Source organism: Orbicella faveolata, unplaced genomic scaffold, assembly GCF_042242905.1.
Source record: "Orbicella faveolata isolate gen_17 unplaced genomic scaffold, um_ofav_v1 contig_35, whole genome shotgun sequence".
Taxonomy (NCBI): Eukaryota; Metazoa; Cnidaria; class Anthozoa; order Scleractinia; family Merulinidae; genus Orbicella; species Orbicella faveolata.
The window spans coordinates 13,481,609-13,502,729 of record NW_028301564.1 but is presented as its reverse complement, the minus strand read 5'-3'; the positions used below and the strand labels follow the sequence as shown (position 1 = coordinate 13,502,729).

The 21,121-nt window shown below is 37.3% G+C and overlaps 2 protein-coding genes and 1 pseudogene across 2 annotated transcripts; 1 reads left to right on the top strand and 2 right to left on the bottom strand.

The window, feature by feature from the left end:
* Positions 1 to 6,609: 6,609 nt before the first annotated feature.
* Positions 6,610 to 9,190, top strand: LOC110055474 (neuronal acetylcholine receptor subunit alpha-5-like; the record flags this gene model as incomplete). The annotated part of the gene is made up of 5 exons (XM_089274183.1): positions 6,610 to 6,825; positions 7,051 to 7,106; positions 7,278 to 7,391; positions 7,646 to 7,869; positions 8,598 to 9,190. Coding segments are annotated over 5 exons (1,077 nt in total), but the record flags the coding sequence as incomplete, so codon positions are not given.
* Positions 9,191 to 9,560: 370 nt separating this feature from the next.
* LOC149103400 (uncharacterized) lies at positions 9,561 to 16,173 on the bottom strand. Its single transcript, XM_089273314.1, has 4 exons — positions 15,369 to 16,173; positions 14,220 to 14,364; positions 13,386 to 13,557; positions 9,561 to 11,639 (listed from the first exon to the last, which is right to left on the bottom strand). The coding sequence occupies exons 1-4, from the start codon at positions 15,702 to 15,704 to the stop codon at positions 11,498 to 11,500; spliced, it is 795 nt and encodes a 264-aa protein (XP_089129440.1). The 5' UTR covers positions 15,705 to 16,173; the 3' UTR covers positions 9,561 to 11,497.
* A 2,107-nt stretch (positions 16,174 to 18,280) lies between these two features.
* LOC149103399 (uncharacterized) lies at positions 18,281 to 21,121 on the bottom strand (annotated as a pseudogene).

Here is a 21,121-nt window from a genome sequence, read left to right as displayed (position 1 = left end):
ATTAGCACTTGTCGAGAGGTGTTTATTTTAGAAGGCTCCTTATATCAACACACCTTGATTAAAGATTATCAAAAAAAAAAATTAAGATCGGAGAAAGAACACACGTGACTGCGATGACAGTTAACCGAGCAAATAAATTAAACAATTTGGTCACTGTGTCAGACACCTTAAGACTTTGACGAATGGGATGATTTTAATTGAAAATGATATGAAGAGGCCTCACCCTAACGTTTTAGACCGACTTTATTAGCATAAAGACATCTTCAAAGGGAATCAATCGGACCTACGCGTACGCGAAAACTTTTACATTTAGCATCAAGAAATTCGCTAGAGATCAAAATTACTTATTGCATTGGTACATACTGTATAAATTCTTGTTCTTAAAATTTACATTTGCCGCTTGCTTCCCTGCAAAATAAACGGCTGAGTCATGCAATCATTATGTTTACTCTATCCCAGCTGTGATTGGCCAAAAGGGCAGTGAGTCACCTCAAGGTGGTAATTAGTCTCCTTCGGAGCACCCCGTAATCATCCCAAACGATGGCTGCGATGAACAGGTGCCTCGATAAGATTTGAGCGACTAGAGTACAATCATTATCAGTCCAACAGATCTAAAATTGAACGCTACTGGTGTACTAGAAGAAAGATCAAGGTTTCAAATAAGGTACGTTTTACCAATATCTGAGATATCATCGCAACGTTTTGATGTCATACCCCGTTTTACATGAGACACAATTTCTCAAGAAGAAATAGTTTCTCCCTGAGATAGAAATAGAAACTCTTCGGCATTGAGTTTCTTGTCTAAACTATAATGGTGGACAAAATTCCTTGGGACATTTGCGTCATTGCATGAATTATCTGTGTTTTTTAAACGGAGTTTGAAAAAGCACTGTTATGCTTTTCAAAATTCGTTTCAGCCCCTCCCCCCCGCCCCGCCCCATACAATGTTGAAACTCTTGAGAAATGTCCAACATTGTATGGGGAGGTGGGGGGGGGGGGGGGGGAGAGGGGCTGAGTAAGTGTAGTTGAATTCACGCATGACTGTTTGTTTGGCGCGTGTGAAAAAGCGCCACAAGTGCAAATTTGTCCCAAGACTTTTGTCCATGATTGTAGTTCGGACTGCTCGAGCTCTGATGACTTCTTAATAATAACTTGCTGGTTACTCGGGCCGAGTCTGCACTTGGTGGGTCATAGAGCCAGGCGCTCCTAGCGGAGAGCGCGTAAACTGGGGATGATAATTGCAACATGAAGACGTAATAATGACAAAACTATGGCTACTGACTTAACAAGAAACTATAATAAAGAAAACATAATTTCCATAACACAGAGCATTTTTGGTTTTCCAAATTATGTTTTTAAGAAGTATTTACATTGTTCGACTATAAAAGACCATAAAACTGGTTAAAACATGGACTACTAGATGAATTTGTTGACTTTTGAACTTTTAATGGTAATAGCTACTCAGAATACATTCGCGCGGACCAACGTTCATGCTTCAATTTTCTCCTGTTTGGAGATTACAGCTTGCTCGAACACATCGATGAAAGAAAATTACATGACTGTGTAATAAAAAAAAAAAATAATAAAAAAATAATAATAAACAAATAAAAGGTTTCGTATCATGCATAATTTTGGAAGAAAACTCATTAAAGGCAACTGGGAGTTAGCTTAGTCCGTTCTTTTCTTGTGTCCAATTCAGTTCATAAGAAAGTTGCGATCACTAGAAAACGAAATAAATTTATTTAAAAAAAATAGCTTGCGGGACAAAAATCACAGAAATCGCTAATGGTGTCGAAGTGTTCTTTTAAATTTGTTTCAAACAATATTCATCAAATGTCTATGTCTTTCCAAAGCAGAATAATTTCTTTTTAAATGACAAATGCTCCCTTCCAATGTAAACATAGCTCTTCTCGATTAGGAAGCCATTAATAGGAAACAAGTAACGTTCTACCTTAAAAATATGTCATCTATTATTCCTATGAGCAGATGTTCATATATTTTTAAACTTTAACAAGAGGCTCAAGTAGCCTATACTCATGCGCAGGAGGTTACAACTTGTATAACATAGGTACGGACAAGCAATTTGAAAACCTTTGCCATCCGGCTGACAACTAGAAATAAGACGGGAGAAATGCCAATTTGAAAAAAGTGCATCATAGATCTAAGATACAGATAATGAGGATACAGGAGAGAAGATAAGTGCTGTAACGCAATATGTCATCTTTATTACAAGGATATCGTCAGGCGAATAACAAAGCGAACCGAGTCGAAAAATTATAGAGAGCGAATTAACAAAGGATCAGAATTGCGAATTGGATGAAATATCGTTTTTCATAGAAATTCTGGACCAAATCTATTCAGGCATTTTCTGTTTAAGTGTTAAACTTGTTTATGTTGGCTGTTAGGAATATAATCCAGTACTGGGCCATTGTATCAAATATCAACTTTGCCTTATTTTCATTACCAAGACGCAGAAAAAGAAAAAGAAAAAAAATTAAACACACAAGCGGACTCTATTCGGGCAAAAGTGTTTAACTAGCTGACATTGTTCCTCACATTCTTCTAGACTCCTTAAGTCGAAATCCGATAGGAAATCGAGGAATTTCAGTTTTACTGATGGACAAAAACCTTGTATCAGAATAACTTTAAGTATATTACAATCCATTTTGCATTTTTTAAAAGCTAAATATATAAACATTTGTCTGAAATAACACCAAAAACACTTTCTCATGAGAATTCAAGAAAGTAAATTTCAAAGTTCAGAGAAATTGTCAGGTACGTGTAAAACACAGGTAAAATTTCATCATCAGTTTCATTTCGCAAGTACTTTCAAGTGTTTCATATATTTCTTCAAAATTTGTTTTCAAAATTTGGTGTAGTCAGAAATGATTTCTTTTGAGAATATACTTAAAACAATCGCACAGAAGTTTCCAATACAATGTAAATAATCTCGGTAAAAAGTTTTTGTCCACTTGTTACTCGAACTTTTGGTGGATTCCTTCTTAACACCTAAGCTAGTATATATCAGAACTGAACGACTTTAATCTGCATTTGATAATGGCGACAAGCTAACGCCGAAACGTCTTGTTATAGCATTTATTTTTCTTTTAAATGTTACCCTGTAACCGAATCTCTTTTGGGAATCAAGGGACAAAAGAAACTTGAAAAATTTGCAATTTTGTCCTGAAAGCCTCGGAGCTAGAATATTGATACATGTATATCGAAAGTGGCTTATTACCTTCCCGTTTGGTTAAACACGTCCATTAACACGAACAGAAAGCATTGTTTGAATAAAAGATAAAGTATAAACAGCACGTTCTTGGTAAATGATTCTTCGTAATATATCCTTGAATCTCCAAAACCCTAATAGATTTGAGACTTGTCATATTGTCAGATGGCGATCGACGTAAACAATGGCTTACCTCTCCTGAAACACTTTCTTGCTTTTCATGCATGCTCACAGGCCAGTTGAGAATTTTTTCAACGACCTTAAGCACTGATAGGTACATTCACAGCGTATCAAATTGGGGGAAAACCACAACGTTTGCGGAAAAACAGCACCTGCTTGAAGAATCCAATATGGCGGACGGGGCTCCAAAGAGCGTGATAAATGTTTGCATGCATAAATTTGCATGCACAAATGTCACACCAAAACGGAGAAACGGAGCCCATTTTATAACTCGTGCGCCATACTACCTATGAGTTATTATTCTGCGACATGTTTTCAGAAAATATTTTTATCTTTTAATTATAGTTTCCCTTATATATCGCCGCGCCGTGCTGGTAGTTATAATTGCATATTCTTGGAAGTTAATTCTAACGGGTCGTTTGTCTTTGAAGAGAGCTCCGGTGTTTATCAAGTATAAGAGACAAAGAAAGGGATATACTTCGTATACATATATCACCGTGGCAAAAGATTTGGTCTTGGAATAATCGTGAAGAGCACCCCAAAGGTGCATTTTTTTAGCCCGTTTATAAGTTGGATTTTTTTTTTTTTTGCTGACAAATATAGTTAGGTTGCAGATTTCAAAGCATGTTTAGTATTTTTGGATATATTTCGTACACGAAACTATGGTCTAGATGCTGAAGACTTCTTTGTAAGTATTTTCTTGTAAAAAAGTAAAGTCTGCAGAACTTCATGCAAACTTACTGACGAATTACCAGGATCAGTCTGATATTAAACCTGAAGATTTATCTTAAGAACCGCTCACATTGAACGCTTGTTGATGAAGCATTCATGACATTTTCTTCGAAAAAAAAAATCCATTGTTTGGTGTTTTCTTTTACTTAATTAACATGGTTCATTTTATATGCAAACCCAGTCATTTTGTAATTTCTTTCTGTCATACCTGGGTTACTTATTCACTGTAGAAAAACTACAGTATATTTGTTACTTTGTCATCTTGCATCTCAGGGTGTCTAGCGTAGCTGTTTCCTGTTTAATATGAATTTAATCCACACCGCTGTGTGCTCATTAATTTTACTTTTCATTCTAGTGAAAATATAACGCCACTGAGTAGCAAATTTCAAAATCGTTTAATATTTGATGTTTTTTAAAAAAGAAAATCACATGCTTAACTCGGCTCATTTTGATTTCACATCAAGATAAATGAATCAAAGAGAGCTAAAACTGAAATGCAATGTTTCGTTTACTGATGTTCATTATATTAAATTATGTTGGAATCATTATGTTAATTTTGGTAGCTCATATACACCTTTTATTGACTTTGTATCAACCGATCTGCTTGCGAAGGGAAAGCTGTATATTGGTATAGGTACGGGCGCACTCTATTAGTTTGGCGAAATACCTGAAAGACATTTGCACGTTTCTTGGAACCATCATAACTCGCTTACAGACCAAGTTGTATCTTAGAATAAAATTTGTTCAAGACAACTGAAGGTTTCCCAAGAAGTGAAATTCCGCATATATATTGCAATTTTACATTGGAGAGCTGACAACTAATAACAGACACCACTTCATTCGATCCCAGGTGGGAAATCCAACAGATGATCAGGGTGACGAGCTCAGTCAGGATGCTTTAAGGTCAATAATATTACCCGTGGCGTGAGAAATAAATTCAATTTACAGGTGGATTATTATAACCAAATTGATTTTTTGTAAAAAAATATATATATATATATAGAAACCGGTTCTCTTTTCCCTATTGTTAAATTGATTTCAAGCTACTATTTTATGTCTTCTGAAAGTTCCCGCAATAAGAAACCGAATAAAGAAATCTCTTCAAAGGTAGTGTAGTATTGTATAATCTCAACAAACAAATATTACAATATGCTATAAATAATTTCAAACTGGCTCTTTGTATTTTTAATGTTTTTCGAGGTGGATATCTCACGCAATAGGAAATTGCTTTTCTATGATAAAACTTGAAGGAGATAAACTACTGGAAAACTGGAAAAAAATATTGAAATCGGTGCACAATTCGCGGCCAATCGATTTCGTTACCAAAATAAAAGAATATAATGTCAGTCAGGGTCTGACTGTAAAGCCTTATCAACTGACCAGCGAAAATGTTTTGTTTGCAGATTAAAAGCGGCAAAAAAATAATAATAATAATAACTATTTGATTATTCGAAGTTGTCTTTGCAGTTTAATTTGCACTGTGTGACAATAAATCATGCAATTGACACATTGTAATCTTAATTTTTTAACAACGAACTTTCGAATTTTTATGTCACAGTTGTGTTATTACGTGGGTGTTTTCAAATGCAAAAGGGAATCTCTAAGAGTATTTGCAGAAGAGGCAGAAAATCATAACATGGCAGGTCGCAAAAATTTTGATTGTTTTGACCTATTCCTAATACGCTTTCTCATCAGATAAACTTCAAGTGCATAGCCTTTTAAGTTCTTCTGCTTTGTGTTTTAGCATATAATATACACAAAAGTAAGTGGATTGAGTGGCTTCGCTTGCTTAAAAAAAAAGGGGGAATTCAGCATTATAGAAATGCTATCATGTAGCACCATCAGATCCCTTTTTTTTTAATCATATGTATTACTTAAAAAAGTCGCTTGATAACACCCTTGCTTTGCATAAGTTCGTTGTTAATAAAATGAAATAAAATAGATAATAAAATAAAAAAGTATTAATTTTTATAAAATTAACTTTAGTGAACATACTATAAACACTCCAGTGCATAAAAACCTTAATTTCTGGTGTGCAAAGCATGGCTTGGAATTCCGTTCAAGCATTTTGCGATGATCTTTCATTTAGTTTCTCATTCTCATACTGTTTCAAAATATTTTAAATCATTTCAAATATCGATTTACTTGCTTCACAGCAGTTTATGTTAAATAAAGAACTCAATATAAACTTTTCAAAATATCTCAAAACATCGAAAGCTCACGAACATGGGAAAACAAAGGTGATAATGAGTTCCTGCATGCATTAGGCCTAAAAAACAAACACAATCAAGCCGCAATCTCCTATGTGGGGGCGGTTTTTAAAATGAAATCCTAAAACCAAAGTACTCACAAAGTAATCGCAAAGTATAGGGGAAATCTGAGTGAACCGGTCAAAACTCAAAAAAATTGCATGTATCTGATCTAGCATAGAACTCGATAAAACGTGTGCAAATGTCTCGATTGATTGATTGCATCTTTACCCAGTTACGCAGATTAGCGATGCAAAACCAAGGCGTTTCTCTATTTCCAACTCAGGATTCGCGTTAAGCGTCAATGGGTCAGATGAATACAAGCTACGTCAGGAGCTTTTAAGGAACATGGACGTTATGGTTCGCCCAGTCACATCAAGCTCTGATGCTGTAAATGTGTCTTTTTCTCTGACAGTTTGGGCGTTGGTGGATTTGGTATGTCGTTTTTTAACATTTGATATGTTAACAATACTTCCAGCCTCTGATCCACGACCTATTGTGTCTGCCGATCTTTTTTGCCTCTTTCTGTCTGCTTGTTAGTGTGTCTGTCGTTTGGGATCGTCACGCGATGCTCCGTAGGAGACTAATTGCCACATGGAAGTGGTTCACAGCTTTTGGCCAATATAAATTGAGAGTAAACTCAATAATTCAATAACTCAGCTGTTTATCTTACTGGAAAGCAAGCGCCAAATGCTCTTAACAAGTGTCTGGATTTCACGGGATTGTTCATAAACTTCATGGAATATAAAACTCGAGTTCTACTCAGCCTTATTTAGCGACTGAATGCACACTTTTGCCTTTGATTTAACCTGCCTCTGATTTTACCTAAAAGCAGTTAATTGTGTGGCATAATAATAATAGACCTCTTTTTGGTCATTAATACACTTGCAGAAGTGGAACAACCCCTTCCTCGTATGGGACAAAGACAAGTATGGAGGTATCGATAGAATCCATGTCAGCCCAAAAGAAATTTGGGTTCCAGATATCGTCCTCTACAATAAGTAAGTAGGACTGAAGTAACTCTACAGGCGGGCGGACTAACCGGCTGATAATAGTGATAAAATCTTCATTTATCTTGGTCTTCATTACACAGTTAAGTATTCTTCTGCAAAGCCGTGAAAATTACAAAAAAAAAAAACAAAACATACGTGATGAAGACTTTTTTAACGACTTTCATATACAGATAAAGTCATGCTTGTATTGAAGTGCTGCTAACAATCTATCTTTCCACCTCTTCTTTGTTTTTGCTTTGTAGTGGAGATAAACAGGTTCTCCAAGCAGGCCACACTGAAATTTTCAAGAACTGGGTAGTACTCAACAGCAATGGTTCATGCATCTGGGACTCTCCAGCAAATAATGAAAGCAGATGTAATGTTGAAATCAGCTCGTTTCCTTTCGACGAGCAGGAGTGTTCCCTTCTCTTTGGATCTGCCACGTACGGAAGCGAGTTGCTCCGCATTCATTCCATGCATCCGGGAGGTATGGACCAAAAATATTTTGCAAGTGAATATACGAAAGATCATATATTTGAACTGCGAAGAAAGATATCAAAGCATGATTGATCATCGAAATTATACACACAACTTAAGCAGTTGTGAAATTAAAGCCTGAAAAAAAATAATAAATAAATAAAATGAAATGAAATGAAATAAAATAAAATAAAATAAAATAAAATAAAATAAAATAAAATGAATTAAAATAAATTAAAATAAATTAAAATTCAGGCCTGAACGGGATTCGAACCCATGACCTCTGCGACACTGGTGCAGTGCTCTACCAACTGAGTTATCAAGCCAACTGGGAGCTGGTCACGTTGTGAGTTCAAATCCGGCTTTAATTAAGTAATAACTGAGATGATCAATCATGTCTTGATAAAAATAATTTGTTACACCACATACAGAAGAACAAAAGTTAATCAGCCTACAATAATTTTGAGGGTTTGATGATTTGAATTGACGGTTTATATAGAGATGACTAGCTCCAGTGCACATCTTTGTTGTTTTCAGTTGTAATACTGTTCCACATTTATACATGAGGATTTTATTTCTTTATGCTCTTGACTGTTTCTTGTATATTATCACCTCTTTTAACCTGCCTTGGTGGGAGGGAACGGGAAGGGGGCAAGGATCGAGCCATTCAGGAGCCCACTCCTTCCCTCGTCTCTACGCCCTGAGCTTGATAAGAAAACTTTCGTTTTTTTGTTTCAGATGAATGCAAGCAAACGAAAGAAACACTCCATGACAATAATGGAGAATGGGAAATTGAATGCCTCAACGAAACAATGTACGTCTCGGCAATGAAGCAAAGAGCGAATTCGGCCCAAAAATACTCGTTTGCCAAATACACGCTGACAATCAAGCGAAAACCATTGTACTACATCATGTTGCTGATTGTTCCTTGTGTGCTTTGCACCTTGCTGGTTCTCATCAGTTTTGCCATTCCTCCCGAAAATGGAGAGAGAATCGGCTTCTGTGCTACCATTATGATCTCAATCAGCGTTTATTTGCTCATAATGGCCGAAATGCTTATAGAAAAGTCGGACACGCTACCTTCCCTCGGCATTTGTTACATCATTACGATGGTCGAGATAGCTGCAGCACTGATGGGCACCATTCTTGTGTTAAGGGTGTACCATTCAGTAAGCGGGCCGCCTGCGCACTCTGGCTCACACTGAATTAGATGTCGACATTAATTCGTTGTGGAGTTCCCGCTCGCAGGTTTACGTTGGTCTCGGCCAAATTCCTTAACTGGGGCGATCATAGAAACTCGATTCGTGGCCTCGTTCGCAGCCAGCCAGCCACCCTCCCCCCCCCCCCCCCCCCTACTTTGTGGCAGCCACCACCCACCGCAATAAACCATTTTTTCTTTTTATTTTCGATATTGGGCTGCAAATAGCTTCTAGTTATAAGACGAATATGAGGAGTCTCTTCAAAGGCAAATGACATTAATCTCTTTCTAATGTTGTTCCCCTGTATAAGCCTCTATTGCAATCTAGTTGCAGCCCAATACCGAGAATAGGAAACAATAGCGAAAATGGCTTATTTGGAGGCGGCATGGCCGAGTGGTTTAGGGCGCTGGATTTGAAATCTGGAGGTCCCTGGTCCAAATCCTCCACCCTACCGCTACCTGGATTTTTTCTCGGTAGCCCCGAGTTCAACTCTTCGACCGCGTTGTGTAAATAGTTTATGTTATATTTGAAATATTTGTTTATTTATTTACAGTGTCTCCAATTAGCACATTTAATAATGCTAAATACATTTGACACTTAAATAAAGTTATTATTATTATTATTATTATTATTATTATTATTACTGTTTAATTCATCACCGACAATCACACCTTCACCACAGCATTTTCAAATTACATCCACTATATGTACAACCACAACCACAAACACAAACACAGTCGTATTTTTTTCCTTACCCTCACCATTAATTCCTAATGTAATTCACACTGCACACAATTAATATAATCGACATTACAAAAGATGCGTCGGCCACCTCCAAAAAACAACAAAAACAACACGAGAGATTAAGTAAATATCATGATTTGCCAGTTGCGAGACAAATTGATCTGCGAGAGATTGGAAAAATCACGATATTTTGCGATAACCGAGTTCGATAATAGACCTTTTTGTTGCCCCACTCCAGACCATGTGAGCTCGCTGAAAGCCCAGGAAAGCAATCTGCGGAACTGATTTGCAGCAAAGCACATTTAGACGGTATTACGCATGGGCAGACCATTATTTATAGGCACTTAGTGGCAGGTCTCGTGGTGAACTCTCAAGAAATGAAAAGGACAAAAAATGAAAGCATCGAATGATAACAGACTTTGTTCAGAATCCTTCTTAATTCTTAAAATACACAATTTGTTATTTAATTACGTGCCGTAAAGGGCTACAAGGAAAGGACAGCTATCCTTACCTCGACTTAAAATAAATATTAATCATTGGCAATTGTAATATAGATAGGACCCTACCCGCGCTCTGATTGGTCGAAAACCCATGTTTTATCAGAGTATAAAACATAAAAAGCGTATTTTATTGTTTTTCCGCACATTACCTCTATAAAGCCAATGAAGAAGTCTAGGCCGTGGATTACACTGTGATAAAAAACTCTGGACATTTGAGAGCACTCGAGAAATGTAGAAAATACTCGCCTGCGGCTCGTGTTCTCTACTTTTACCTCCTGTTATCAAATGTCTGTCGTGTTTTATCACAGTGTAATACACGGCTTAGGCGTCTTTATTTGTTAACTACAGAATGCAGATCAATACAATTTGCAAACCCTGATTTGATAACAGCCAAAAACACTGGAGAGAAAATAACCTAGTTAGCCAAATATTTTCAAGTGTCTTCCCCCACTCCACCCCTGTTAGCAATTATTTTATAGTCCGAGGCCATTGTGCAGATTATTACAGTCCTTATAGTAAATTGTTTCAATCTAAGAGTATATCAGTATTTCGTACAGCGTGTTCCTACAGTGTTATGATTTCCGATCTGGAACGTCAGTCACCAACAACAGTACTTTTCAGAACTACTCTCTCCAAGACGATGACACTAAACGAACTATTCCAGTCCTTTTTAACGAAATGACCAATAAAGCACAAAATAAAATGTATGTATATTTAGTATACAGTATTTACAGTATCTTTAGAGTAAATTGTGTAAGTCTCTAAACTTCTGTAGTAGGAGTCCACTATACTGTAACAGCTCCCGTTTGTAATGTCTACTTAACCTGGAGGGGAAGGGATTTCAAACCTTTAATGCTGATAGCTTATCCTAAAATTTATTGTGGAATATTTTTATGAGTCAATTGTTTGTTTACTTGACAATGGTTACTTTCTATGTCAATTCTGGTTTAGTGCAAATTTTCATTTATGATAACTTTACTTCAAACTTTATACATTTCTTGTATCCTTAGCTAAAGCCATTATTGACACGTGTTTATAACTGACGTAAACAAGTTTAGGTGCTTTTCAAACCTTGTAAGTTAATTTATTTTTATTGAGTGAATGCTTCTTGAGATCTTAGGGTCTTTTTCCTCTCCCCCCACACCCCACACCCTACCCTGAAATAAATAAGATTAATCAACTCCTTGCAATCCAGCTACTCCTTGTAGCACCAAGCGTTGTAACTGTTGGTTTTATTTGCTGGTATTGAAGATCCACAGATGCCAATAGTACCACAGCAACTAGGGTGTATGCTTTGCATTGGATAGCGGACAGTGCCGTTTTTTAACCAGCCAAAGCTTCATAAAAAAAATAAAATAAAATAAAGTGAAATAAAATAATAATAATGAGAACGAGAATGAGAATGAGAATGAGAATGGGAATAATAACTATAATAACAACTAAGAAAAATTGAAACAGTAGAGTCTGTTTTGGAAAAGCTGCTCATCATGTCAACAACAGCTCACCGGTTATCAGTAAAAGAATAACAATTGACGTCAGTTCTACATGCGACACTCGCTGGTACTCAAGCATTTTTCAAGCCATTTTCGTTACCAGTCTTACTTATGTCAAAAGAAGGCTCGAGGGCAATGCTTGCAAACTCAGGAGTTATCCTCAGCAACAGATCATTTTCATATTCTCGGTATTGGACTGAAACTAGCTTGCAACTGCGACTAATGCGTGGAGTCCTTTAAAATCAAATTGACGTTAATCTCTTTTTAATGATATTCTTCCACATGAGCCTCTATTGCAAGCTAGTTTTAGTCCAGTACCGTGGACCCCAAAATGGGTGATTGGTATTTTCCTTTATGGATTCTGCTTTTGCGTGGAACAAACGGAACTAACGATGAGAGGTCATGGTGATCAAAGATGGAGAAAGGGACTTTGGAAGCTGAATAATTTGAAGTAAAAAACTTCGAAAAGCGTATTTTCGTAAATTTGCCAAAATTTAAAACGAAAAGAGAAACCATGATCGGGGATCCCAGATTATGTCTCCTGCGAGAAGTCATCCACAGTTGGCAGCTAATTAACAATTAGACCCGTAGCCCGCGAGCTAGGGCTACGGGTCAATGGGCTATTGACCCGTAGCCCTAGCTCGAATGGGCTATTGACCCGTCGCCCTTAAGGGCGAAGGGTCTAATTGTTTTAGTATCACTTAACTGGTCGGACAGAAAAGGCACTAATAAAGTTAGCAAATGCAAGTTGAAGAAATATTTATTAGGGAATAAAAGAAAAGAAAGCGTGACGCTCGGTTGCGCCAATTTCGCTACTCGAGGACTACTACTAATAGTCCTCTAGTAGCGTAGCCAATTAAAATGCAGGATTTGCATTAGTCCACTGGTTGGGTGATACTAAAGGTAATTATTATATCTCTCAGTTACTACGCGCGCTGTGATTGATCAATTTAGCCGGCCGTATTCTACTGTACGGTCAGCTAAAGTTAAAAGCTCTCATTTGTTGCCTAAAAGATTTCGTGATTCTCCCCCAAGTGTTTTTAACTTTTATAGCTGGTAAATATTTAAAACTTTCTGTTGCTTTAAATTGTGTCTTAAAATGTGTTAATTATAACCCCTAGAAAACGATCTCAAATTGACTCCTTTTTCGTTCGACGTGAGTCAGAAATCTGTAGCCGTTCCGCGTGAATAGAAATCGTTCTTAAACCCGTCAGACAAACAATAGAGGTATAATAAATATCTTAATTGAGTTCGAGGTCCATACTGTAAGAAACGGACCGAGTTTTCTCCCCTTCGAGAAATCGAAGTTGAATACGCTCACTCCGTAAATTGCAGTATGGACCTCGAACTTGGCTAGTAAGAAAAATCTATTCATAGGTAGATAGGTAGCAGGCTAGTAGATAGGTAGAGAAAGACATAAACCGACATGAACTAAAACAGCAGCATGCAAACACTTCTGATAGGCATTCTTAAAGGCTACACTATATGGTCGAATGTGGCAAGCAATATATAGTAAAACGTAACGCAGACGGAAATTAAAAGCAACAAAATAAAACAGCAACAACAACAATAATAAAATGGTTAACATACTCGCATTGCTCAAGACCGGCACTCCAAGCATAATGCAGCTGGTCGTATGTTGCTAATGTTGCTCCATGAATTTCACATACTCGCTGTGCGTCATAATAGTTTAGATTGTACCTGCCAGCACTGGCATGAAATACGCCTTCTACAGGATTGGTCAAACTCAAGCCGCTGGTTTCTAAATCTGGAAAAAAACAACGAGAAAATCCGGGTGACAAATGCTTATCCCCAGAATATTCAAAAAAGAAATACCAGATCTAGGCGCTTTACACTTTACTCAATCAATCAACCAAAAGTAAATTGTAGAATAAGAAGAAAAAGAAGAAGAAGAAGAAGAAGAAGAAGAGGAAGAAAAAGAAGAAGAAGAAGAAGGAGAAGGAGAAGAAGAAGAAGAAGAAGAAGAAGAAGGAGAAGGAGAGGAAGAAGAAGAAGAAGAAGAGGAAGAAGAAGAAGAAGAAGAAGAAGAGGAAGAGGAAGAGGAAGAAGAAGAAGAAGGAGGAGGAGGAGGAAGAGGAGGAGAAGAAGAAGAAGAAAGAGAAGGAGGACGAGGACGAGGACGAGGAGGAGGAGGAGGAGAAGAAGAAGAAGAAGAAGAACAACAACAACAACAACAACAACAACGGCAACAACAAGACTGCTGTTGATTTTGTGTGAATGAATTGGAAAAGCAATCCGTTGAAATCAATTCGTGAGCGGTCCATCTTAGCCGTACGCATTTAGAAATTAGCACCGCTAAGGGAACTAATCAGAATTGTCTATTTCATCGCGAACCAGTTTAGTCATATAATAACAATAATTACTGCATTATTCTGTTGTCCAAGTCGGTCATATTATACGTACCGACGTTGCATAAATTATCGATGAATGGTAAGACTGTAATTTCCACGCCACACTGACAGGAAAACTCTGCCAATCGCGGACCATGGATGCAAGATCCTCCATAATTACACGGACTGCTTGTACATGGCCATAGGCTGAAAAGGGACTAGAAATATTGAATTGTCAGGAAAAGTGATATATCCAGGGAGAATCTAACAGCACCTTCAGTCGTAGAACCCACTGCAACTGAATTGACATTTCCTTTTCTGTAAAATATCCAACTTGATAGTTAAAGCCCGAAGCATTAAACTTGCATCCTAGTAGTTGAAATATCAACCAGTTTTTTTATTATTTTTTTTTTTTATCTATTATAAGATCTGTGGCTGGCAACGTGGAGTAGATTCTTTTAAAATTAGCTTGAACAGTCCGTTTAACTACATTAGAGTTAGCTTACTACCCGCGCAGACTGTTTATAAATTGTATATATACTGGATTGTCTTGTCACATTTTCTGTACATGTCAGTTTTGTGCCAATATTCATTTGCAGTGCTTCGCATTTGTGACTTGTGACTTGTCTCCACTGGCATAACTAAGGCCTCGTCCACACTACGCCAAAGAAATTGAAAAACTCAGTTTTATTTCTGCGGTTACTCTTACCATCTACGCTAATCCGACGCGAAAACGGAGCTTTCGAAAACGCTCATCAAACTTGAGGAATTTGGAAACGCCGGCTTTGCATTTTAGGGTGGACGAAACACATTTTGAAAATGGAGCTTTTCGAAGACGATAACAACACCATAATCATGTGATTTCCCTGCACGAGTTTTCCTCAAACACAAATCCAAAGTGACCGGTGATTGTTTTATTTTCAATTTCCTCCGGAGTAGTTTTGACGGGAAACATTTGATCCATGAAAGGCCCCAAAATGCATTCTCCAAGAAGGAGAAAGAACACATTACTGTTATTATTATTTTATAGGTGTCTCAAGTTCTGGTAAATGCCAATGAGAAAATTAAGTGTGGATTTTCTGATCAGAAACCCAGTATCTTTTGGACCATTCTGTTAAATTGTCAGGGAATAAAATGGCTCAGAGTAAAATCTTATATTTTGATCATGATTTCTATTTACGCGGGTTGAATTTATAACCTGAAATGTGTTTTTACAACTTACTTCAGCAATGGTGCCGTAGTAATCATAGCTGGACCGCTCTTGCATTCTTTGAGGCTCCAGATATCTTTCGGAGTTGCTTAGTTCACATGTGTAGTAACCGTTGTCATTGGCTTTACCAAAGTTAAAAGACAGGCAGTGGAAGGGACCGTATTCCAAGCAGAGGAAAGAACAATCAAGATAATCCTCAACTTTCTGCGTTTCAGTCACATTGCCAACCATGGACTTGTTTGACATTTTGTAAAACTGCCTGTGATGCATTAACAAATGCTGAGCGAAAACAAGGAATGGGCAGGTAGTGAAAACAAAGATCGACTTGAAGAGGAAAATGTTAAACATTTCCAGCTTGACTCGATAGTTTATATTCTGTGAAGACAACAAGCGATCCAAGAGTTAAAATCTTACTCAATATTCAAGCAATTTTCTTAATTGTGTTGGCTTGTCGCTTCACCGGTCATGGTGAATTTTGTAGACAGAGACAGTGCGCGCCCTCTAAGTAGAGCAAACCTTGTTTTGTGCGATCGTCACCGATACATAAGATCCAGTTTCTACGCCCAAAACGTTTAACTATATACACGTACCTAAACATTGTCGTGCATACGCCTACGTATGCGATGTAGTTCTTAAACAAAATTTCACCTGCCCCTCCGTTGGTATATAATATGCCTTTACTCAATACGCCTAAACAAAAAAAAAGCTTCAATCTGGCTCTTACCTTTGCCAAAATTATCCTTTTAATTAAATTTAGCACATTTCTGTCGCCCAGTTAATTTTTCCTCCGTAGTACCGTCATTGTAAGTGTTAATGGCCGACTAGGATTATTGAGTTATAACAAAATCAATGGCTTTGAATTGCAGCCAGTATGCGTTCATCGCCTGCTGATGGTTTTCATTAAAACCTAAAGAATTGTGATATGTTTCGACAACCATTTCGCACGAAATTAAATGTGCTAATGACCAATCCATTTCTAGGTTATCTGGTCATCTCAGGGGGTAAATTAAATGCGTAATTGCGGAGTCCCTGTTTGAATCTTTTAAACAAGGGGAAAACAAAGCTTTTCTCCATGATAAAAACTATGGAAAACGCAAAAGGAATACACAAACGTACAAGAAACCCTTGTTCTTGAACGTTTGTGTCTTTTTTTTAGTTTCTGCCATTTATAAATGTATGTCATAAGGCAAGGAAGCCAAGGGAAGCTAGACATGACATAGATTCGTTATTCGATAACATGTTTTTCTTTATTTAGTCACAGAGATTGGGCTAACAGAGTATTTCAACTGAGGATCATTTTCTTGTTGTTCTTGACTGATTGATCGAGTTCCGTTCTGAGCCAGCTTACATATATATTTATACAAGTGGGCTCTGAATACCTTGTGGGAAGCCAGACTTTATTTGAAGGGGCAACAAGTCATAACACGCAAGCTGCATGTAAATGAACTTGAAACAATACAGAATAAAAAACAAAATAAATTCCAAAAATAAAAGGAAAAAATATTAAAAGCACACAAGGACGAGAGCTAGTTTCAACAGCGTATTGTCAAAATTCAGCACATGCCTACCTAAACATATATGATTCATTCCAAACTGCATAACTAACTTGAAGAGGAGTCGATAAATTTAATTTAATTTCCTTCTGTTGGACCAATATAAATAATTAAAAAGAAACATATTGAATGCTTTAGCTGTTGTGAGGAGAAATAATTCCTGCTTGTTATGTTTCTGTCATCTTTGTGTAGAATTATGTGCAAGAATGGATGCTTCAGTAACAGAGAACATCTTCCTTGGTCCGTAGGATGGAAAATGCTCCGTTAAGGAAAGTGCTTTTCCGAACTCTGCTGAGCTTTCGCCATAGTGTTTCTATTATCCGTTGCTTTATTATTGTTATTATTATTATTATTATTATTATTACTATTGTTATTATTATTATTACATAACTATTATTATTATTACTATTACAATTATTATTTTACAATAATTATTTTTTATTTCTTTATTTTTTTAATATCGCGAGAAAGAAAAAAAAAATGACAAAGTTCAGTTTGTGGTTAATTTCCGTACAGTGTTAACCAGTTAGGATTGACGCCTATGCCGGCCGTAACTGGCCGTGACGAATGTTATCCTTTGTTCTACTTCTGACGTCATCAGCTTTTACCAAAATTGGCATCATCTATACTCAAGTTCTGCAGGAGGAAAAGATCTTTCCAATGATACCCAGATCAGAGTGATCGACTCAATGGAGTCTGAAGTATGCACAAAAGTGCTCAGAAATTTCGAAAAAATCTCGAAATTTTGAGTTTTGCGCATGTCCGAGCAAAAATACCGTAAAACGCGATGCCAGTGGAACGAAAGGCAAGCTGTCAAGTTGGAAATGCCTTTTTGAGTAGATTGGAACTAATCTGGCTCATATCCAGGCTGAAAAATGTCCAAAATGTCTGAAAAATACGTTTTTGGCAAAAAACTCCGGGAGTCAATGGATTAACTTATAAATGCTTGCAATGCAACAATGTTGCGCGGAAAGTTGAACGAAAAATTATTGTGGCTTTGCCTTCTCGGTCTTTAATCGAGGTAGTAGTTTTAGAGGGTAAATATCAACAAGAAAGAGAGGTCAAAGCTGTATGTCATTAATTTGTAACGTTTAAGCGCTGTTGTATTTTATATGGCCTTTTAAAGTTGCTGAGGCTAATAGCAGTGGGATGTTTCCCATCAACCTCGATTCGTTATTAGACCAAAACGGCCAAAATCGATACCCTAATTCTGACCAAAAGGGCTAGAAAACCATCTCCTTTGGGTCTGCAGATACCTATATAGCCCTACACAAGGCAGTATCCCCCTCGCAGGGGGGGAGGGGGGAGGAATGGAGATACTGCAAAAATAATATGGTTAAATCTCTTTTCAGGAGTATAAGTATGATAAATTAGTGGAAAATACACAAATAGAAAGATTCACTTACTCACAATGCTCAAGTCCACCTTCCCAAGGTGCATACAGCTGGTTATAGCTTGCCAATGTTGCTCCGCTGATTTCGCAAATACGTTGAGCATTATAAAAATTGAGTATAATTATGTACCAACTTGAGCATGAAAAACACCTTGAACAGGAATGCCATTCCACATGGCTGCAAAGTCTGAAAGAAAGAAATTTAAAGAGAAAAGCAATAGCAGTTAAAAGGAGAACTTGCTACCCAAGAGATCAGCGAGAACGAAGTAGTGAAAGAAAAAGAGAACATTTGCAAATCACCGTTTGACGACTCGACGAAGCAACCTTCCGGCAATTTAAATATTAACTCGTAGAAACACTTAGAAGATAATGATAGGGAAATTTAAGTTCACATTGGAAATCAAGTAACCTTGTTTGGAGCATAGGACCGGCGGGGTTTGCTTTATCTACTTCACTGGGTTAAATGTAGTTAATTGGGTTACGGTAGGTTTTGATGCTATATTCCCAAACTAAAAATATGCATATCATATGACTATTCATTCAATGCTATAGAAATATAACCAATTAGAATACAAGAAAATCGTTGTAATCTCGACGGTATTACATTCAACTTTCCCACCGATTGTGGGCCGCGGGTATGTTGCATTGATTTTGTTGGCCACGTATTTCCTCAGTGCCTGATTTTCTATGGCATGGTATGAAAATAGTTCTGCAATGCTTCCTCGTGGTATGCCATGAATTATTATTTGGTAAGGTAGTCTTGAGGTAAATCAGGTCCTTTTTTTATCAGGATTTTTCATTTGCACCGTACCGTTTCCACGTGTAGTAAACGATCATAAGCCGTGTATTTTTTGGTTTGCTCTAGACGTACTGAGGAATATTGGCCCTCAGTCGTTTCTGCACTAACCTTGCTGCGCTCGATCAGTACTGCCACGACCTCAGGCGAATGCTCCCCGATACGGCCCTCGTGCTCGGTTAGCAAGAGGTTTATATCACACTTGTCACCTAAATTTTCTTTGTATTGACAACTCGCCTCAAGACTTCAGTGTATACTTATAAAATCCATCGGTCCATTAATCCATATCGAAGGATATTCCACGGAATACCACTCGAAATCGCTGCACAACTAGTATCATATATCAACCTCGCTCCTCTCTTTCAGATGCAAGGTAAGGATAAGGTTGTAGGTTTTGAATCATTGTCAGGTAAGGAATTTCTTTCGTCAATTACACATTGTAAGAGCACTGAGTATAAAGATCTACAGACGTTTAATAATCATTTGAAAACATTTGTCTGATATACTTAGTGTTAAAGGACAAACCTTCCACCGGGGCTGGACAAAACGATGAAAAACAGTAAAGGATAGCTACATAGTCTATAACATATTGCGTAACACAAAAGTATTGCTAATATGAAATAGCAAATTGTGGTTCTTCAGTATGTGTCATATTATTTTTTTGTTGATGACAAAAATTATTTGTTAATTTATTTTGTTATACGAGAAAAGCTTCTTGAATCAGTGTATGGAGTACTGTCTTCAACGATATGCTTTTATTACTTCCTAAACAAGAGCGGTAACCCCTGAAATATTTTTGCCTTTCGCGTGGGCGAACTTCCTGAAAATACTGAAATTGTTTGTATAAGTATCGCTTTCATTCAACAACCTGCATTTTTTTTTTTTTTCAGTAAATGCGAATGTACCTACCAATGTTACAGACATTGTCTGCCGGCAATGAACGGTAAGATGGAAATTTCTACAGCACACTGACAGGAAAATTCCCCCAATCGCGGACCGCCAGCACAGGTTACTCCATGATTATACAGACATCGTAAACATGACAGCAGTCGGGAAACAGCAAAAAGAGACTGGAAAAAGATATACAACTAGACACATTCAAAGACTTTAAATTATGATGTAATCACACTGAAAACAAGAGTGTATATATATATAAAAAAAAATGTGTGTCACATCCCATAGTCAATATAAGGACCGATAAATGTATTGCATTGCGTTCCACTACAATACAAAACCTGGCCAGCCAAAAACTACCTGGAGTCGAACTGTCATGGCTGAGTTCAGTAAGGTAAAGCTCACGAGGAGCGAGGCACAATGCTGGCCAAAATAGGGATACTAGAGGGATTGTTGTTGTCCTATGTCGCACAGGGGATGAAGGGGATCGGATTAATCAAGTATAATATTGTCTCACAACTCTACAGTTTATCTAAGAACTGATGCACCCAAGTGGAGACAGGCATGCACATGGCTCATTTATTTGTTGCCGGGGGAAATAAGTAACGCTACTTTTAATAAGGCAAAAAACTGTAAAATTCTTTTAATTTTACTCCTGCGAAGGATTTAAAGGGTAAAGGAATTCATATGGAAGGAAAAGACGGCAAGGCGGAATTTTGGATTCACAGTGGTCAGTTTGGTTAAAAGGAAATAGGATTTTTCATTTTAACAAATAGTGACTTTACCACTTACTTCAGTAGTCGTGCCGTAGTAAACGTAGCTGGCCCGCTCTTGCATCTTATAAGGCTTCAGATATCTTTCTGAATTGCTTAGTTCACATGTGTATTAACCGTGCTCATTGGCTTTACCGAAGTTTAAGGACAAGCAAACGAAGGGACCTTGTTCCAAGCACAGGAAAGAACGATCGAAAAAATCGTTCACTTCGCTACATTTCCACCCTAGGAACTGTTTGTCAGTTTGTAAAATGTCCTCTCCGTACGCCTAATTGTTGACTGAAGCCAAGGCCTGGGAGGACCATGAAGAGGCAGCTCATCAAAACAACGATGGTTTTGAAAGATGACATGTTGAA